Source organism: Camelus ferus, chromosome 10 (assembly GCF_009834535.1).
Source record: "Camelus ferus isolate YT-003-E chromosome 10, BCGSAC_Cfer_1.0, whole genome shotgun sequence".
In the NCBI taxonomy this organism is placed as follows: Eukaryota; Metazoa; Chordata; class Mammalia; order Artiodactyla; family Camelidae; genus Camelus; species Camelus ferus.
Genome location: NC_045705.1, coordinates 65,311,359 through 65,328,444, shown reverse-complemented (window position 1 = coordinate 65,328,444; position 17,086 = coordinate 65,311,359). Strand labels below are relative to the sequence as shown.

Genomic DNA, 17,086 nt, shown 5'->3' with positions numbered 1-17,086 from the left:
TGGATATGTGGTATTTTATGAGGAACAATCACAAAGAGAAGAGGCCAAGTGACTGGCCTGGGGTCCCAGTGGCTCCCATATGGGAGGGTGAGTGCCCCTCAGGCTTTAGAGCCCACTCAGTCTCTGCTCGTGGCTGTGTCTTGAAGGGGAGGGAAGGGGTGGTGGCTCTGTTTACCGACAAAGAAACTGAAAACCAGAGACTGGCCCTCGTTCCTTCAGGCCCCATGCTTTTCTAGGCCCGGATGGGAAGCCAGGAAGGTGTCCTGTGAGCAGTTGTAAACGAGTGCTCTGAGTTCTGGGGTCAAGAGGGCTGGACAGGCAGGTGTTTGTGGCCTGTCCTAGGAGGTGGGGGGTGAGCTTGCAGATGCACAGGGGGCAGGGTCTCTAGAGAGGAGGTTGGAGGGATAAGCAGTCACCTGAGGGCCCCCCCGAGGGCACTAAGCTGGGATGTGGCACCGTCAGGTGAGGGGGCTGGGTGGGAAGGACTGACGCTGGGCTAGCGGACAGAGGAGCCTGCAGACAGAAGGGTCACACTCAGTGAGGGCTCACTGATCGGTGGGGATGGGTGAGGGGAACCCAGGTCTCTGCCAGGGCTGCCCCTAGAGCAGGCAAGGAATAGGATGGGGAAGGCAATGTGCTCATCTCAAGCTGCCATTTGTAGCACCCAACGGACAGGGCAGGGGTACCTGGATGTGGTGGTCAGCAGGGGAGGGGTGTGGGTCTAGACAATATTAGGAGAGTCCCCTCAGGAGGCATGCAGTCTGCCTGAAGCTCCCTGACCTGGGTGATGGGAGCCTTGGCAGGACCCCAGGAGCAGCACAGTAAAGCAAGGCTCTAGGGGACGCAGGAGGGAGGTGGGCTCCCTGGCCTGAGGATTCTGCCCCGGCCACCTCCCCTCATCTGGTGCCCCCCTGTGCTCCCCAGGCCACAGCCGAGACGGTGTATGACATCCTGTCCCCGACGGTGCCCATCTCGCGCTCCCTGCAGGACAAGCAATCTGTGCGAAGGCTACGAAAGGGCCAGCAGCCAGCCGACCTCCGGGAGGGTGTGGCCAAGGCCTATGACACAGTTCGAGAGGTAAAGAGGCCCAGCCCTGTTCCCAGTTGTCCCACATCCACCTCCCCACACAGACCCCTGCACTGACATCTGACCTCCACAGGGCATCCTGGATACAGCTCAGACCATTTGTGAGGTGGCGTCTCGAGGCCACGAGCAGAAGGGGCTGACAGGCGCTGTAGGAGGTGTGATCCGCCAGCTGCCCCCAACAGTGGTGAAGCCCCTCATCCTAGCCACAGAGGCCACATCCAACCTGCTTGGGGGCATGCGCAACCAGATCCTCCCTGATGCCCACAAGGACCATGCTCTAAAGTGGCGTTTGGACGAGACCCGGGACTGAGCACCGGGTACCCGGGACCCAAGGGCACTGCCTGCCTACCATACCCAGCCAGCCTAGTGGCACCTCAGCTCCCGTGCCTCCCAAGAGCTGTGGCCCACAGCCGGATGGGCCAAGCCTTCAGGGGTTGAACCAGGAAGGACCCTGACTGGCCCACCCACTGCCAATCGCTGTGAGAGGAGCCTCCCTGCCTCGGGCCTCGGCCCTGTCTCTGCACTTTTCCTCTGGGGAGAAAGGACACTGCCTCCACCACCACCTGGGCCCACACTGCTGCCTTGTTCCAGGATGGAGGCTTTCGGACCCTCAGACCCTGACCCCACTCAGCCAAGAGTCTTTCTGTGTCTTGGTGGTGGTGGGACAGACACCGTGTGGTTCAGTGTATTTTTAAGCAACTTGAGTGTGTGGGTCAGTGTCTGCATGAAGTGGAATAAACTGTGCCCACCACCAGCCCCCTCATCCTGTGTACTTCCACTGCCCCAGCCTCCACCTTGACCTTGACTTGCCCTTATCCCCACCTCTGTGCACCCTCTTCCCCACCCCCCACGCCAGTTTCTTATCTATCCCTGAAAGAGCCTAGGGTCCAACCCTACCTGGGGCCAGGTGTGAGGGGACAGGTGGGAGGCTGCTGGCAAAGGGTAAGGCTGTGGAGTGCCCCAGGGAGACTTGAACCCTGACCTTGTGACCTGAGGCCACGCCCTTGGCTCTGAGCCTCAGGGCCTTCCTGGTAATGCCTTCCTGGCTGACCCAGGGACCAGGAGGGACACTGTTCCTGGAGGCTGGGCCCACTGGAGGCTGCTCCTGCCATCCCTAGCAGAAGCTGTTGAGGTGACTAGAACATTTGCCCTGGGGTCCCAGTTCCAGACCACTGGAAGTGGGGGGTGGGGGTGGCACTGGAGGCAGCACTGTGGCTGGAAGGGGTCCTGACAGTGACATTTGCACAGAAACTTACATGGGATCAGGAAAATGCTAACATCCAACGCCCCTTACCTTGTTTCTTGTGAACAAGGAAGAAGGGGCTGCTCTGATCATGCCCCTCCCTACCCTGCTCCCCAGTAGCACTGGACTGAGGTGGGAGGACCCCTGGGGAAACTGAGGCCCAGGTTAAGAACCCTCACCTTGCAGGGGTCATCTGCAGACCTATCGGGTCAGCAAATCCCCTACAGCTCTCTGGTGGCCCCTCAGTGAGGGAGATCTGGGCACCAGGTGAGTAGGGCGAAAGTTTGGTCCTGTGGATCCCAGGGTCCTCAAAGCCCACATTCATGGGGGGCAGTAGGCCGTACAGTGGGGGAGGGATGGGCTTTGATGGCTGGGGTCTGATGCCGCTGGGAGTGGGAGATGGGGGCCCAGCCTGATGCTTCCTGGAACCGCCCCACCCTGCCCGAGCACAGTCCAGGGTTTCATGCCCTTCGAACCGCACTTGTGATCGGTATTGACAGGCGGCAGGATAATCATTAACTGCTGCCAGGGGCTGGGCCAACGGCTCAAAAGGCACTGAGCCCAGGGTGTCCCAACTTCCTCATGCCCCGAGGACCAGCCAAGCACCCAGGTAAGAGCCTTCCCTGGGGGGTCACTACCCTGCAGCCCCTCTGCCCCGGGATGCTCCTGAGTCCAGCCCTTCTGAGGAAGAAAGGAAGGGGCCTAGGTAACCACAGGGTGACCCAAACAAGTCCCTTCCAGCCCCTGGGCCTCAGTTTCCACCTGTGGGATGAGGAAGTCAAGACTCCTGATGGGGTGGTAGCATCTCTGCTGCTGCCGCTGCCTCCGCCTCTGCCAAACTAGGTACTTGATCTTACCCAGGTGACTTTGGAAGGGCCTGCTGGGCTTCTGGGGTGGGGGTTGGGGTCACCAGCTGAGGTGTCTTCATTCACAGGCCCCTCCTCCCAGGCAGAGGACTCCTACCCCATCTCACCTTGACTGCATCCCAAAAGGGAGGATACCACTTCAGGGAGGTTGCCAGGCAGGATGGATCCCAAGGCCCTGCTCTGTGACCTTGGGCAGGCTTCTTTGCCTCTCAGGGCCAGTTTCCACTGCTGGGATAGGGAAACATGGCCCAAGTCCATTCCAAAAGCTCAGAGTCCCAGCTCCTCTTCCTCTCCAGAAGCTTTGGGGTCTCCAGAATATCCCCTAGGCCTCAGCAGGACTGGCATTGTGACTTATCACTTAAGTCTGTTGGGCCAGAGCCTGGAGGGGATGAGAACACACTTTGCAGGAGAAACATCTGTTCCCCCAGGGCCCCTAAGCCATCTCAGGGACCCCAGCCAGCAGCTCCTTCCTCTCCCCAGTGGGGGGACAGACCCAAAAGTTGAAGGGAGGGTGGCTTCTCACCAGTGCAGGCCAGTGTACAGGATAGCCTCACAAGTCCTTATTTGCATATAAGGAACCAGCAGTGGCTCAGTTAACCCACTTGCTCAAGGTCACCCAGCTCCCAGGACTCTGGCTCTCAGGCCACGAGGTGTTAAGTGCTCTTCCAGACGGCCGGCTGCTTATAGCCCCGCAAGAGCATTCTGCAGCAGATTTGTGTATCAGCATCTTTTCCAATTCCCTGTTCTTCCCCTGTTCTTCCCCTCCCCACCTTCCTCTGTCCCTTTCCAGTTCTTGGCCTGCCCACTCTTCTCTTGGCCTCTCTGCCCTACTTTCCCACTTCCTCTGTCTCCCCTTCTCCCACCACCCTTTTCTCTTTCCATCTCATCTCCAGCTTTGTATGTGGGGAGTCTGGGCATTCAGAGGTCCCCTGAGACAGATGCCCAGCTGTCCCTCATTGTCCCTCGGCCCTGGGACTGCAGCAGTAAGGGTGGGCAAAGGACAGACAGCGGAGGCTGCAGCAGCCAAACCTGAACGTGGGACCCAGCTCTGGTTGGGAAAGAAACGAGGAAACAAGGAACTTGGGGAGAGAGGGTGTGGGGTGACCGAGCGGGCAAAGGCTGCCCAGGAGCCGTAAATTGGAGCCACTCCCGGCTTTATGAGCAGATCTGGGGTTGAGACTGGACTTCGCCCAGAGAAGGAGTGCTGGCATCAGACTCCAGGTGTGGGCCCTGGATGATAAGGAGCCTCAATAAAAAGACCATGGACCTGGGGCCATGAGGAACCAGGGGCCCAGGTGGGTGGACATGCTGTACTCCCCAGACTTCTGCCCAAGGGGAGATGCCAGGCGGGCAGGGCCCAGGCCTCCAGTGGGCTCCCACCCCCTGTAACAGCAACTCCATGTGGAAGTGCCCACTAGTTCCAGTGGGGCTGCTGTTATCTGGGGTGGGGGCCAGTGCCCATGGAGGAGGAGAGGCAGCTGCTGCCCAGCAGGCCAGCAGGGACCTCCACGGCCATTCTCCCAGGCCCAGGATGACGAAGAGTGGTGGGCTGTCGGCAGGCTGCCAAGACCGAGTGCACAGGGCTCTGACCTATGAATTGACAGCCAGTGCTCTTGTCTCCCCTCTGGCTGCCAATTCCATAGGTCACAGGTATGTTCGCCTCAATGACAGCCTCGAGGACCTGCAGGGGAAGGGGTAGGGCTGGTGGTATCCAGTGGGCAATGAAGACTTGCTACCACAGTGCATCACTCAAGGAGCAGCTCCCTCCTGTCTCATTCCCACCTTTCCATTTCCCTCTTGTGAGTATGATCTGCTTTAAGTCCCCACCTATACCCACTCCCCTGTGGCATGCCTCTGTGCTTTGTCCATGCTGTTCCCTCTGCCTGGAACACCCTTCCCAGCATTTTTTTTTTTTTTTTTTTTTTTTTGGCCAGGCTCACTCTTACTAACCAAGCTCTGTCCAAGTATTTGCTGCTTCCAGGAAGCCTTCTTAAAGCCTGCTTGATCGTAAGTGCCCATCCAGGCACGCCCAGCACCCTGTGCTTCCCCCAAGTACTGCATTCTCCCAGTATTTCTGTTCTCCCCACCAGCTATGAGCTCAGCCCCAGCCCAAGCCAAGCCCAAGTGTGTGCTCAATAAATGTTTAAACAGATCCTGAGCCTCCATCTTACACCCTGAGGAAGAACCACCAACCCTGGGTGTGGCCAAGGGGAGCCAAGGCCACAGTTGGAGTCTGTGCTGGAGCCCCCCATGATAGGGAACCTGAGCCTCCCCCTCCGCTTGCCCCTTTCTCCTCATGCCTGTCTCATCTCCCTGAAGCACATTCCCAACCCCAGGCTTCCCAGGCCCAGCTGTGGTGGGAGCGGGGGAGGCAGCCGAGTGGACAGGACTGCAGCCCCCACCCCTGTACCACCTTCCCACAATAGCCTCACGCCTGCCAGTTTTTTATCAAATGCGGTTGTGGGAACATTTTCATTTGAATAAAATGGTTTCTGCTGCTAAAAAATTAGAATTTAAACACTGGAAACACAGACCTAGGAATAAAGCCCAAATTGCTTAATAACAGGAACTGGTTCTTGAGCCCTTTCTGCAGGCTGGGTGCTTGTATCCATCAATCACCTGGAATCATCTCGGCAACCTTGTGAGGTAACTGTCAGAAACTTATTTGGGAGATGAAGACACAGGCTCAGAAAGGATGAGCATCTTGCTAAAGTCACAGAGCAAGTGGGACCTTCTCCCTCTGAGGACTCTATGTGGCTGACAGGCATTTGGCCGCCTGCTCTGGTCGCTATGACTGCCTCACCCTTTCCCATGTGCAGCTTTGCTCTCACTGCCTTGTCAGCTCCAGATCCCTGGGCCCCCGTCCCCACTGCTGCCGCCCAGCTGAGATGTCCCTCCCATGACTCTGAAGGATCTACTCCCCTTCCTTGGCCTCCTTATCTCCTTATCTTGTGCAGGGTTGAGAGCTCTGTGAGCTTATCTTAATCCTTGTGCTGGTCCCAGACTTCTTGAGGGTAAAGTCCAGGACTCACTCATCCTTCCTGGTTGGGCAGCTCCAACCTAGTAGGTATTCACCGTACACTGGCCAGATGGAGGGGACTTGAACTCTGACCCTCTTGGGGCTGTCAGGCCCCAGGCCTAGAGTGCTGGCTTGCTCTGGGTTTCCCACTCCATCTGCCTCTACAGTCTCTGACAGCTCTCAGAGACCATGTCCCAGCTTGTGCAAGGTAGACCCAACTCCCTCTGACTGGTTTCTTGATCACTGTTGATCTGGGGTCTTTTCCCTACAGGCCCTGGGCCTGTGCACATCTTTCCTAGCTTGGATCCTGCTCCCACCCGTCTCCAGACCTCCAGGACACCTGCCTGCTCATTACCAGAGCCCGCTTCCTGCTCTCCCCAGCTCGCTGGTTCCCACGATTCTCTGTGGCCTCTACTAGAGCTTTCATTACACCATGTCACCAGCACTTGGCTATTCCCACTAGCCTGTGAATCCCTGGGGACAGTGGCCACTGACTTTTTGTTTCCTCTAGCCTCAGAGAATGGCTCAGAGTAGGTGCTTAATAAATACATGCTTAAGGACTGACCACGTGGTATAAATGAAGCTGCTTGGGGGGAGGGGGGCAGCAGATGCCTGGAGTGGTCAGCACAGTGCTCACAGGTTAGAGGTCCTCGGTAAATGCCAGCCAACGTCTTCATCACCGCGCCACACATTTGTGAAACACTGTGATGCCGCCTGGCCGTCGTCGGGGTGTACATTCAAATTAACTGTGTTCCAACCTCAAAGAAAGGACGATGGGGGAAGGAGTGGTCAGAGTTGGGGAGATTTGATCGGAAAAGGCACCTTGAGAAAGGTGAGTTTGAGTTCAGCTTTTGCTGAGGTGAAGCCCGGGAAGAGGTCGGGAGCACTGGGAGGGGAAGGAGTGACCGGGACAATGGTGCAGAAAGGAGTAGGCACTGGTGGGCCGGAGAGCCAACTCTCCTGAAACCCTTACTCCCTGCGGCCACCAGCAGGGGGCGCCCCGGATCGCATCCCGCCAGAGCTGGGCGAGGTCGATCCTTTCCCCGCCACCTTCCCCCCCGACTCCTCCCCCGCTCTGATCCCGCAGCCATCCCTCCCTCCTTGCCCCGCGCCCCGACCCCTCCCCGACCGCTCCAGACCTGCCGGGTACCCACAGCGCCCTACACGCAACTGCGGATCCCAGGTGCTCCGCGCGCGCGTAGGTTTCTGGTGGGACATTTACAGCTGTTACGTGTGTATAAAACATAAATGTATAGTGTATATTTGAATAACTATAAAATGAGTCTGGGTAACTACCACTCAAGTTAAGAAAAAGAAAATCTCTGCGCTGCAGAGCGCCCCAGTGTGTCCTCGCAGGTGACCCCTCCCCGGAAGCACAATGCTGACCTTTACTGTAACCACTTCCTCCCCTTTCTCTGCGGTTTACCACCTAGGTACGCAGCCCAAAACAGAATATGTTCACTTGCCTGGAGTTGTAGTTTATTATAAAAGCGGAGTCCTGCAGTTGTGTCGGGCTGTCTCCAGGTAGTTTCTGGAGCTGTAGTTTGCTCACGTTCATTCACTGCCCTTGTAGGAACAGAATCCAGTTGATTCATCCATTTGACTGTAAATGGACTTAGGCCCTGCTAGGTCATGAGGTAGCAAATGTAATCAGGCCACACAGTGCCTGAAGCGGGGGGGGGGGGGGGGGGGCTATTACAGGCCTTTTTGTTTTCAACAATTAGGAAATCTTCAGAAAAGCTGCAAGAAAATTACAATGAATATCCACATACCTTTCACTCAGATTCATCAATAGTTGACCTTTTGCCACCTTTGCTTCCCCTCTCTTCCTCCCTCTCCCTCTCTCTTTCTCTCTTACACACGTTCACACACGCATTTTTTCTGAACGACTTGACAGTAAGTTACAAAGGTCATGCTCCTTCACTCTTAAGTATTTCAATATATATGTCCTAAGAAAAATGACATTTCTTACACAACTGCAGTACAGTTACCAGACTTAAGCCTAGCAACATTGATGCAATGCTGTGATCTGATATGCCGTCCACTTTCTAGGGTCTCTGATTGTCCCAATGAACTGGGACCATGCCTCACATTTGGTTGTCAGGGATCTTCAGTCTTTCATCTGGAACCATCCTCAGCCTTACTTTGTTTTTTCAAGACCTTAAAATTTTTGAAGAGTACTGGCCAGTTGTTTTGTAGAATGTCCTTCAGCATTTTTTCCTTCTTCTCCCCTAATTCAGAAAATTAAATTCAGTCTATCATATAAAATTTGGACAATATAGAGAAGTAAACCAAAATTGCCCCAGTTCCTTTGTCGCAAGAATACCCCTGTAGACATTTCCTGTAACCGCTCGAGTTAGCTGACTTTGCTGTCCTGGGCATCTATACATTAACATTTAATCCTAGGAGGTAGCTTTCTTTAGCCCCATTTTACAGCTGGTCCCAGAGACCCTGAGTCTTGCTAAAAATCACAGAGTCAGAAGGACTAGAACTTAACAGTGTACTTGGCCTTTATGCTACACTCTCTCTCAATAGTGGCTGGTAGTGTGTGTGTGTGGCCAGATCAAGTTGCATCCGTATTGAAATCTGCTTTCCCAGTTACAGTACACCACAATCACTCTAGTTTCCTTTTTTCTCTCTCCTGTTGCCAGGTTTTGCCAATCAAATAAATTGTTGATTGACAAAAAGACAAATCCGTTGTTGTAGTGGCCTTCTATTCCACACAACAAATGACCACAATAAGTGGCTTAAAACAACAGTCATTTATTAGCTCATGGTTCCGTAGGTCAGAAGTCCAGAGTCTTGAATGCTGGAATCAGGTGGTAGCCAGGCTGAGTTCTCATCTGGGGACCCTGGGAGGCATCTGCTTCCACACTCATTCTTATTAGTTGGCAGGGATTGGCCGGATTCAGGCCTTGCACCTATAGGAGTGAGGGCCCCGTTTCCTTGCTGGTTGTCAGCTGGGGGCTGCTCTAGTCTCCTAGAGGCCACCCACATTCTTCTCCACGTGGTCACCCTCCATCTTCAAGTCAACAACGGCACATCGAATCCTTGTGCTTTGAATCTCTGACTTCCTCTGCCACCAGCCAAAGAAAACTGCTTTTAAAGAGCTCATGCGATGAGGTCAGGCCACTCTGATAATCTAAAGTTAACTGTGTCATCGAACATGACCTATCACAGGAGTAAATCCATCAAATTCACAGTCCCAGGCATTATACCGGGTATGTACACCAGGGTGGAGAATTTTGGGGACATCTTAGAATTCTGCCTACCACAATTACCAAAGGTTTTTCAGGGGGAGGTCTTGGGACCCAGGGGTAGCAGGCCAGGCTGGATAAGCAGGTGGTGGAAGCTTGACCTCAGCTCTGGGGAAGGTTCTGTTGCATTCCTGCCCTTTGAGAAAGCCCAACATGTACTTCTCGGCATGAGCACAGAGCTTGGGTACACATGAGCCCTCTCATCTCTGCCACTTCCGGTCCTTTTCAGATGACCCATCCCCACTGCCTGTACTCAAGGTCAGGATGAAGTCAGGGGAATGTTCCAGCTGGGCCAAAAGGGAAGTGAGAGACTGTTGGCAGGGCAGGTGGGCTGGGGTAGCTGCTTGGCCCACCAAGCTCAGAGCCACCTGGGTGGAGACTAACTTGGGAGAGGGAAGAAGGAGGTGTTAGGTCAGTGGAAGGAGCTGGAGGGTGACCTGGGGCACAATATCTGAACCCCACCGAGATATGGGTGTGAGGGGCTGGGCTTGTGAAATATGCATTGGTCTCTGTGCCCTGGCAGCTGAGGGTGACACACGACTGGGGACGGAATTATTCTCCAGCCCCCAGCCTGTGAGCCCCATGGTGAGGCTCAGGGCAGTGCCTGGTCATGGGGGAACAGGGAATAGAGGCCACGGTGAGGGAGAGGAGCAGAGGAACATGCATGGGAGAGATGTGAGAAAGGCAAGGGACTGCACTCCCACTCGTGGGGCTAGGATTGTGGTCACTCAGGCAGCAACATCCGTATGCCTCGTGTGTACGCTCAGCTTCCGAGACCACAGGGACATTGGGGTTACACCCACCATTTCCCTCACAGTAAGGGGAGATCCAAAACCCTGCCAAGGGACCCCTGATGGTATCACTATAGAAGGCCAGATAATAAACGTGCCAGATAATAAATCACTTCCCCAGAAGTCCCCAGATGCAATGTGTCCACAGCAAAGGCTTGGAGGGCAGGGCTGGGATGGCACCTGAGCTCTCCAGGGAGTTTAGGTAAAGACTGCACCCTGTGTTCACCTGCAGCTCCCGCCCCAACAGCCCCCGCAAGATGGGGCCAGAGGCCACAGGAACTGAGACACACGTTTGGAAGCCCAGCAGTGAGTGGCCTCCTCCAGCCCTGCAGTAGAGTTTCTACCAGAGGTGCTCAGAGGCCTCTGCAGCTCAGCTCTGCAAAGCACTATGTGGTCACATGTGGAACCCCCTCGCTGCAGAGCAGGAGCTGCTGCTTCAGGGCAGAGTTCACTCCAGCCTGTACCTGGGAAAGAGACTCTTAAAACCCTCGTGCTTGGTTTGCCACCAGCCTGACCCTGCAACTTCAAATGGTTTGAGTGTGGAAAGAGCACAGTGTTAAGATTTCAAAGCCCTGCTTCTCGTTCAACCTGGGTGACTTGAAGCAGGCCACTAAGCATCCCCGGGCCTCGCAATTTTGCTCATTGGGATCTGAAAGCAGAGACCCTAAGCAGCCCTGATACTCTGTCACCTCCAAGCCAGACCACATTCCAGCTCCTGCCTGACACCTGCAGAGGCCTCTGGAGCCCAACAGCCCTCCCATCTGCTGGCCAAATCTATCCCTCATGATTGCAAGGAATGTAAACTCTGCTTATGTGCAAACTTGCTCAGTGGAAAGAATGAACTATTCCTCATCCCAGGGACAAACCTATATGTTCTGGGCTTTTCTCAGCCTGATTCTTCCATCATATTTGGAGAAAAACTCCATTTTTCTTTTTTTTTTTTTTTAAGTTGTTTTTAGGGGCGTTGTAGACACATGTTTCTCTAGACCAGGCTGTTAGGGGCTTGAGCAGACTGCTTTGAGGGAAAGCAGGTAACCCCCTTGTGTAGCTGGGAGCAGTCTCTGAAGAGACCTGGTGGCACCCAAGGCAGGGTTTGGCAGTGTATGTCTGTGAATTTGAAGGAGTGGGAGATGGGCATCATTTTTGAGATAAAGGAAAATATCTGAAGCCTTCTTCAGTCTTTTGCTGGGGACCCAGACAAAAACAGACAGAAAGTGAAAGAGGAGAAACCAAAATTGAAATGGTTCATTCACGGTTTATGAAACTTTCCCACCGAACAGAAACTACCTTACACAAAAAACAAAAAGGAAAGAAAGGACATGTTCACAATCTGGAGCATTACTAGATATGAAAGCTGCCCAGGACCTAGGGGCCAACTCCATGAAATTGGGGAAACTAATTTCCACCCACCTGAGCCTAGTGAGGGAGATCACTTTTGCCAGTCCTTCAAGTCCTTGGAGAAACCAAGCATCCATACATAGCCAACAGGGGCTGGGTTTCATTTATAAATAACCCAGGAACATTTTGTTGTTTCCAATTTTTTAGGGCAGGGTTTTCCCAGCAAACAGGGCTCTAGGGAGATGTGACAACCATGGCGGGTCAGTGTGAGTGCTGCCGGGACGAGCTAGTGGAACCCTCATTCAGGCCATTAGACAACCACCTCTTTCAGGATCCTCAGCCCCAGGCCCTTCCCTGGAACAGCCCAGAAATTACATCTCCGGGGTGGACCCCTCAAAGTACCATGTAGGAGATAAGTTCTTTGGCTTTTAAGGCTGGACCAGGAAGTCTAGACTGGCTCTGCCGGGGACTCCTAGTCACCAGCTGGCACACAGTCTCTGATGACAGCCCTGCTTAGGAGTCTTAATATCCCCTTTAGAGGAGAAAGCCAAAGAAAGAGTCTCATGGCTGCTGCGTTTTACTGTGATGAAAAGAATGCTAATGAAGTCCCAAGTAAAAGCAGTAAATCAGGGACCTAAGACTGAAAGCAGGGCTGGAATTACTCATCTGCTCTCCAATGGTCAGGGAGGGGGAGGGAAAGCAATCAATTTAATGTGAATTTTTCCCCTCAGAAAGCACAAAGGCCTGATCCTACAAGGGGTGGGCAATCAAATCTCCCATCTGGCCCCCTCTAGTATTCTGCTGTTCTCAGATCTGAGTTCCTGCCTCTGTCCTCTTAGCCTGCCAGCCTGCTTTCTTTCTTGATACAGACACCCAGCCCTCCAGGCTCCCACATTTCCCAGAAGCCAGAAAGTTGGACATGAGGCCTTCGAGTTTCCAGGTGCATTTTAGGTCTCTCTAGGAGCAAGCACTGCCACCACCCCTGGCACTTTGGTGTCTTTGATACTGGTTACATAACAATCAGTCTCCAAAGCTCTGACATCACCTACTGAAGATTCTCACCAGCTCGGACAGCCAAGAGGGCCTGGGTGCGGCCAGGGATGATGGGGGGGGGGGGCATGAGCCTATTGGAACAGCCAGGAACTGGTAAGGAAGGGGACAAAAGTCAGAGTAAAAGACGGTAAGTGGTGGTGACCCAGAGAAGAAAGGGGAAGTATTTGGGTTTTTTAATTCCCCCTAAGTTCCCACAAGATTTCACTGTTGCCCCATATTTCCCCTCTTCCCCACATAGGGAATTTCCGATTTCACTTCCTCAAAACTCAAGGGCTAGAGGACCTGGGCTTCCTCTTTACACCCTCCCACAGATGCAGCCTCTTTACGGAGGCTGTCTCTTCTCCCCCACCTGTTATATGTCATATGTGTCCTCCACTGCTAGAGTCCCTCTCCCAATTCCCAGCCCCACTGCTGGTCAGACTTTCCCCATTCACCACCTCCCTTCCTATTTTTCTTTCTCCAGTCACCACCCTGTCTTGGATGTTCTACACCCTCAGCTTCCCCCACTACTTCTTTCCTGTCTCTCTCAGTCCCAAAGCAGATAAAAGATGAGGGGGTGAGAGGGAGTGTCAGGGAAGCAGAGGCGAGGGGGAGAAAAGACAGTGCAGACAAGAGGTGCAGGGCCCCCGGGGTCCTCCCATACTTCTGGGGATTCTGAGCCAGTGGGAGGAGGAGAACCGTTCATGGGGTCACTGCGGGTGGGGCGCGAAGTCGGGAAACTGGGGTGCCTAACTGGGAGTCTCGCGTGCTGGAAGGCGCGCAGACCCTGGGACCTCCTCGCGCCTGACGCCTGCTTCCCGCCTTCCCAACCGCAGCACTTCCGCGAGCAGCCCCACTAGGGGCGGGGTGAAACAGATGCGGTTGCCACGGCACCGGGGCCACGGGCTGGGAGCGGAACAAGCGGCGCTCGCAACAAGCGGCGCTCGCGAGATTTGCAATTGGCCAATGGGAGGCAGGGGAGGGGAGGACGTGGCTCGGAGTGCGAGGGCAGAGCTCTAACCCCTCCACCATTTCCCGCGGCCCCCCGTGGCGGCGGCGCGCGCGCCCGAACGCGCGGTCTGGCCTTATAAAGAGCGCACGGCGAGGCGCGCGCTCCACTGCGCAGAGGGCGCGCCAGGGCCGAGCCGTGCGCCTGCGCAGTGTGGGCCGCTCCCCGCCCCCTGCCCCGCTGCCCCTCAGCCGGCCGGCCGGGCCCCGCCTCGGCTCCGCGCCCTCGCCCGGCTCTCAGCCGCTGCTCCGATCCACAGCAGCCAGCCCAGTCTCCGGCAGCATGTTCAGCTGGGTTAGCAAGGATGCCCGCCGCAAGAAGGAGCCGGAGCTCTTCCAGACGGTGGCTGAGGGGCTGCGGCAGCTGTACGCGCAGAAGCTGCTGCCCCTGGAGGAGCACTACCGCTTCCACGAGTTCCACTCGCCCGCGCTGGAGGACGCTGACTTCGACAACAAGCCCATGGTGCTCCTCGTGGGCCAGTACAGCACGGGCAAGACCACCTTCATCCGGCACCTGATCGAGCAGGACTTCCCAGGGATGCGCATCGGGCCCGAGCCCACCACCGACTCCTTCATCGCGGTCATGCATGGCCCCACCGAGGGCATGGTGCCGGGCAACGCGCTGGTCGTCGACCCACGGCGCCCCTTCCGCAAGCTCAATGCCTTCGGCAACGCTTTCCTCAACAGGTACCCGCCCCTTGCCCCGGGGGAGCGCAGGGAGGGCGGCGGGGGTCCTGACCCTCTTACTGCTGCCTCCCCGGCTGTTCTTTGTCTTCGAGGCCCCCGCGACACCCTCAGCGACCACTCCCCAGGACTGGGTCCCCTGCCGCTTACCAGAGAAAACCCTACGGGGGAGGTGATCTGGGAGTGGGCGTCGCTGGCTTCCCCGGCTCTGTCATCCCCCAGAATTTTCCAAGTTATCAGTTTAACTCCCAACCCCACAGGCAGATCGCAGACTCACTTCCCTCAGTTAGTCTTGGTCTCCACCTCCTTCCCTCAGACGGGACGCACCTAATTCATTCAAAGCAACCCTCCACAACCCTCCCTTCAAGGGTCTGTTTCTTAAATGTCATGGAAAAATACAGTGAAACTTTCAGCCATTCCCTTTGCTGGTGTGGCGTTCATTGCCTCCCCTGGGACCGGTGGTTTTATGTAGGAGGGACGGGGAGGATCTGCTGTGGCCTGCTGAGTTTGGGACAGCCTGCACAGGCAGCAGCCAGACCCAGTGCCACTGCTTCTCCCAGGAACATCTCCAAAGGGCCTGTGATGCTTTAGGGGTTTCAGGAGTATGGGTCTGTGCTGCCAGGCGGTGGCTCTGGGAGCCTTGGAATGAGATTTGGGCCCCTCTGAAGACTCACTAGGACGTTTTCTAACGTACTTGGGCCTCAATTTCCCCAGTTAAATGGGTAAAACCCTGATGAGGGTAATCCTACAAGGTTCTAACCTTCATGAGGCTATGAATGAAATGCCTCCTCTCTCAGGAGTGCAACAGCCAAGCTCACTTTTCTCTAAAGGAACCCAGTGCTTCTAAAATCCTTCCCCTCACCCCCAGGGGACATACCGGAAGAACTTCACAGATCTGCCGACTCTGCCAAACCCCATTCAAAGAGTGACTCCACATGCCTTTCAAAATCTCTTAGGAGAAGAGCCTGGGAAAGAATCCTTGACTCTTGCTTTCCAGAAGGTCTCCACCCTGTATGATCACATTCCTTTCCAGACACTGTCTGGCCACACAGGGTAGACCAGCTCACCCTTGATCCAAGCCAGTGGCCAGGCCTACCTCTGTGAGCAGAGCTGACCTTTAATAGAAAAGACGGGCAGGCTTCTGTTGTCTCTCTGCCCCTTTCAGGCATTTAGACCTGTCCTGTTTCATGGCTGATGTCATTTGTGTGTCAGGGCCAGAGTAGAGCCCTTAAGAGGGAGACTTCTGAAAAGGCCCGGCCCCCTTAACCCTGAGCCCGCCTGCCTCCAGAGGATACTGGTGTTTTAGAATTGTTCTGCCTGTAGATAGGCGATTGGCTGACTGTCAGCTGGTGGGCGCCATACGATCTTGTGGAAAGTTTGGCTGCTCTGCTGGGAATTCCAAGCATTATTAGGTCTCTGTTTTCAGGCAGAAATTTGGGAAGCTAGAAGGGTAACTACACCTACTTCTATTGTCTTTAGGTGTCCACTTTTGATTGTGAGAGCAGAACTTTTTTGAAAAGAGAAATGGGAGTATGACCTGTTTTTTGAATTTGGAGACAGTTTCAGAGCTGGAAGATATCTTAAACACCATCTAGGCAGCCCCCACCTCCTTCGGAAACCGCAGCTCAGAGAGCCCAGCTGATTTGTAGAGTTCAGAGTTCTCCGACTGTCTGGCCTTTGTGCAGCCAGTTAGCACCTGCTGCTACCTCTGCCTGAAGAAGAGAGTAGTTCAGGAGCGCTGGGCCAGAGAGAGGCACTCTGATGCTGCTGCTGCCACAGGATCCGAAAACCACACTTTTAATTCCTTCTTGTCAACGCTTTCTCTCCAGAGGGTCCCAGAACACTAACGGCCCTGCCCACGGGAGCCTTATCAGCCGGGGGGGGGGGGGCGGGTGGTGGTGTGGGTTTGCACTCGAGCTGAGGCTGCGAGCTGTCGTCCACCAGCGCCACTGGCCGCCAGGCACACAAAGAGGGCTCTTCACTAGCTGACACAGCCTCTCCCCTGCTCTTAAAGAGAACCATTGAGTCACGGACTTGACTTTCCGGCCTTTTTTCCCTAAGTGGCTGCTCTAAGACTAAAATCAGACTGAGCAGGAGACAGGGCACAGCCAGGATATGCTCAGAGTGTCCTGTGTAAACTCATTGCGTAACTGCTACTTGTAGCTTGAGATAAAATCTGTGCGTCCTTATTGGTGAGGAAATGGATTGAGTGCATCTACGCTGCCTGCTCCCTTTCGTGTTTTCTGCCTCACTCCCCGGGCTTTGCAGAGATGTCAGCTAACTCTCTAGGCTCTTCACAAGGCATTTTTATGTACATTACTTCTCAGAGCCAACTCTACTTCAAATCCTCTTGTTTTGGTATTTTCTCCACTAATTCCCTTCCCTAGCAGGTGCCCCAGGTCCAATGTGTGGTTATTTACGGCACATGTACTCTGCTGCTGGCACCGGGCAGGATGAGGTCCAAGGTTTGTTCGTCCTGTGGGTCAGCTGGTTCTGCTCGGTTGTGCTTGCAGGCAGCACCTCTCGCCCTGGCCAGCTTCCCCCGGCCTGTGGGCTGCAGGCCACTTGAGGGGTGAGGCCAAAAGGAGAAGCTAATCATCTCAGATTCCTAGACGATAGGTCAGTATTTTCTTTGCTCACAGTACCTTTTACAGAGAAGTCTTTAAAGGAGTCTTTTCTGTGTCCAATCAAGAATCTCTGCTGTCAGTTGGGACAGCCCCTTGCTGTTCTGGACTGTTCAAAGCTCAGTGGGAACTCAGGCG

The 17,086-nt window shown here is 54.8% G+C and overlaps 2 protein-coding genes and 1 long non-coding RNA gene across 4 annotated transcripts in view; 2 read left to right on the top strand and 1 right to left on the bottom strand.

Annotated features, from left to right (window-relative positions):
* The window catches only part of ATG2A (autophagy related 2A), a 20,027-nt gene extending 18,187 nt beyond the window's left edge, over positions 1-1,840 (top strand). Inside the window, exons 40-41 of one of the 2 annotated variants that reach the window (XM_014554941.2) lie at positions 925-1,077; positions 1,160-1,840. In XM_014554941.2, the coding sequence (XP_014410427.2) occupies positions 925-1,077; positions 1,160-1,396 (390 nt within the window). In that variant the 3' untranslated portion in view covers positions 1,397-1,840. The remainder of the gene's footprint in view (positions 1-924; positions 1,078-1,159) is intronic. The other variant, XM_032489754.1, reaches the window with a different exon arrangement.
* LOC116666516 overlaps positions 1-15,412 on the bottom strand; it is a 21,392-nt gene extending 5,980 nt beyond the window's left edge. Inside the window, exon 1 of the long non-coding RNA XR_004323421.1 lies at positions 15,333-15,412. This is a non-coding gene — a long non-coding RNA (uncharacterized LOC116666516). The remainder of the gene's footprint in view (positions 1-15,332) is intronic.
* The window catches only part of EHD1 (EH domain containing 1), a 19,760-nt gene continuing 16,313 nt past the window's right edge, over positions 13,640-17,086 (top strand). The window contains 1 exon segment of the mRNA XM_032489755.1: positions 13,640-14,327. Coding sequence (XP_032345646.1) covers positions 13,924-14,327 — 404 coding nt within the window. The 5' untranslated portion in view covers positions 13,640-13,923.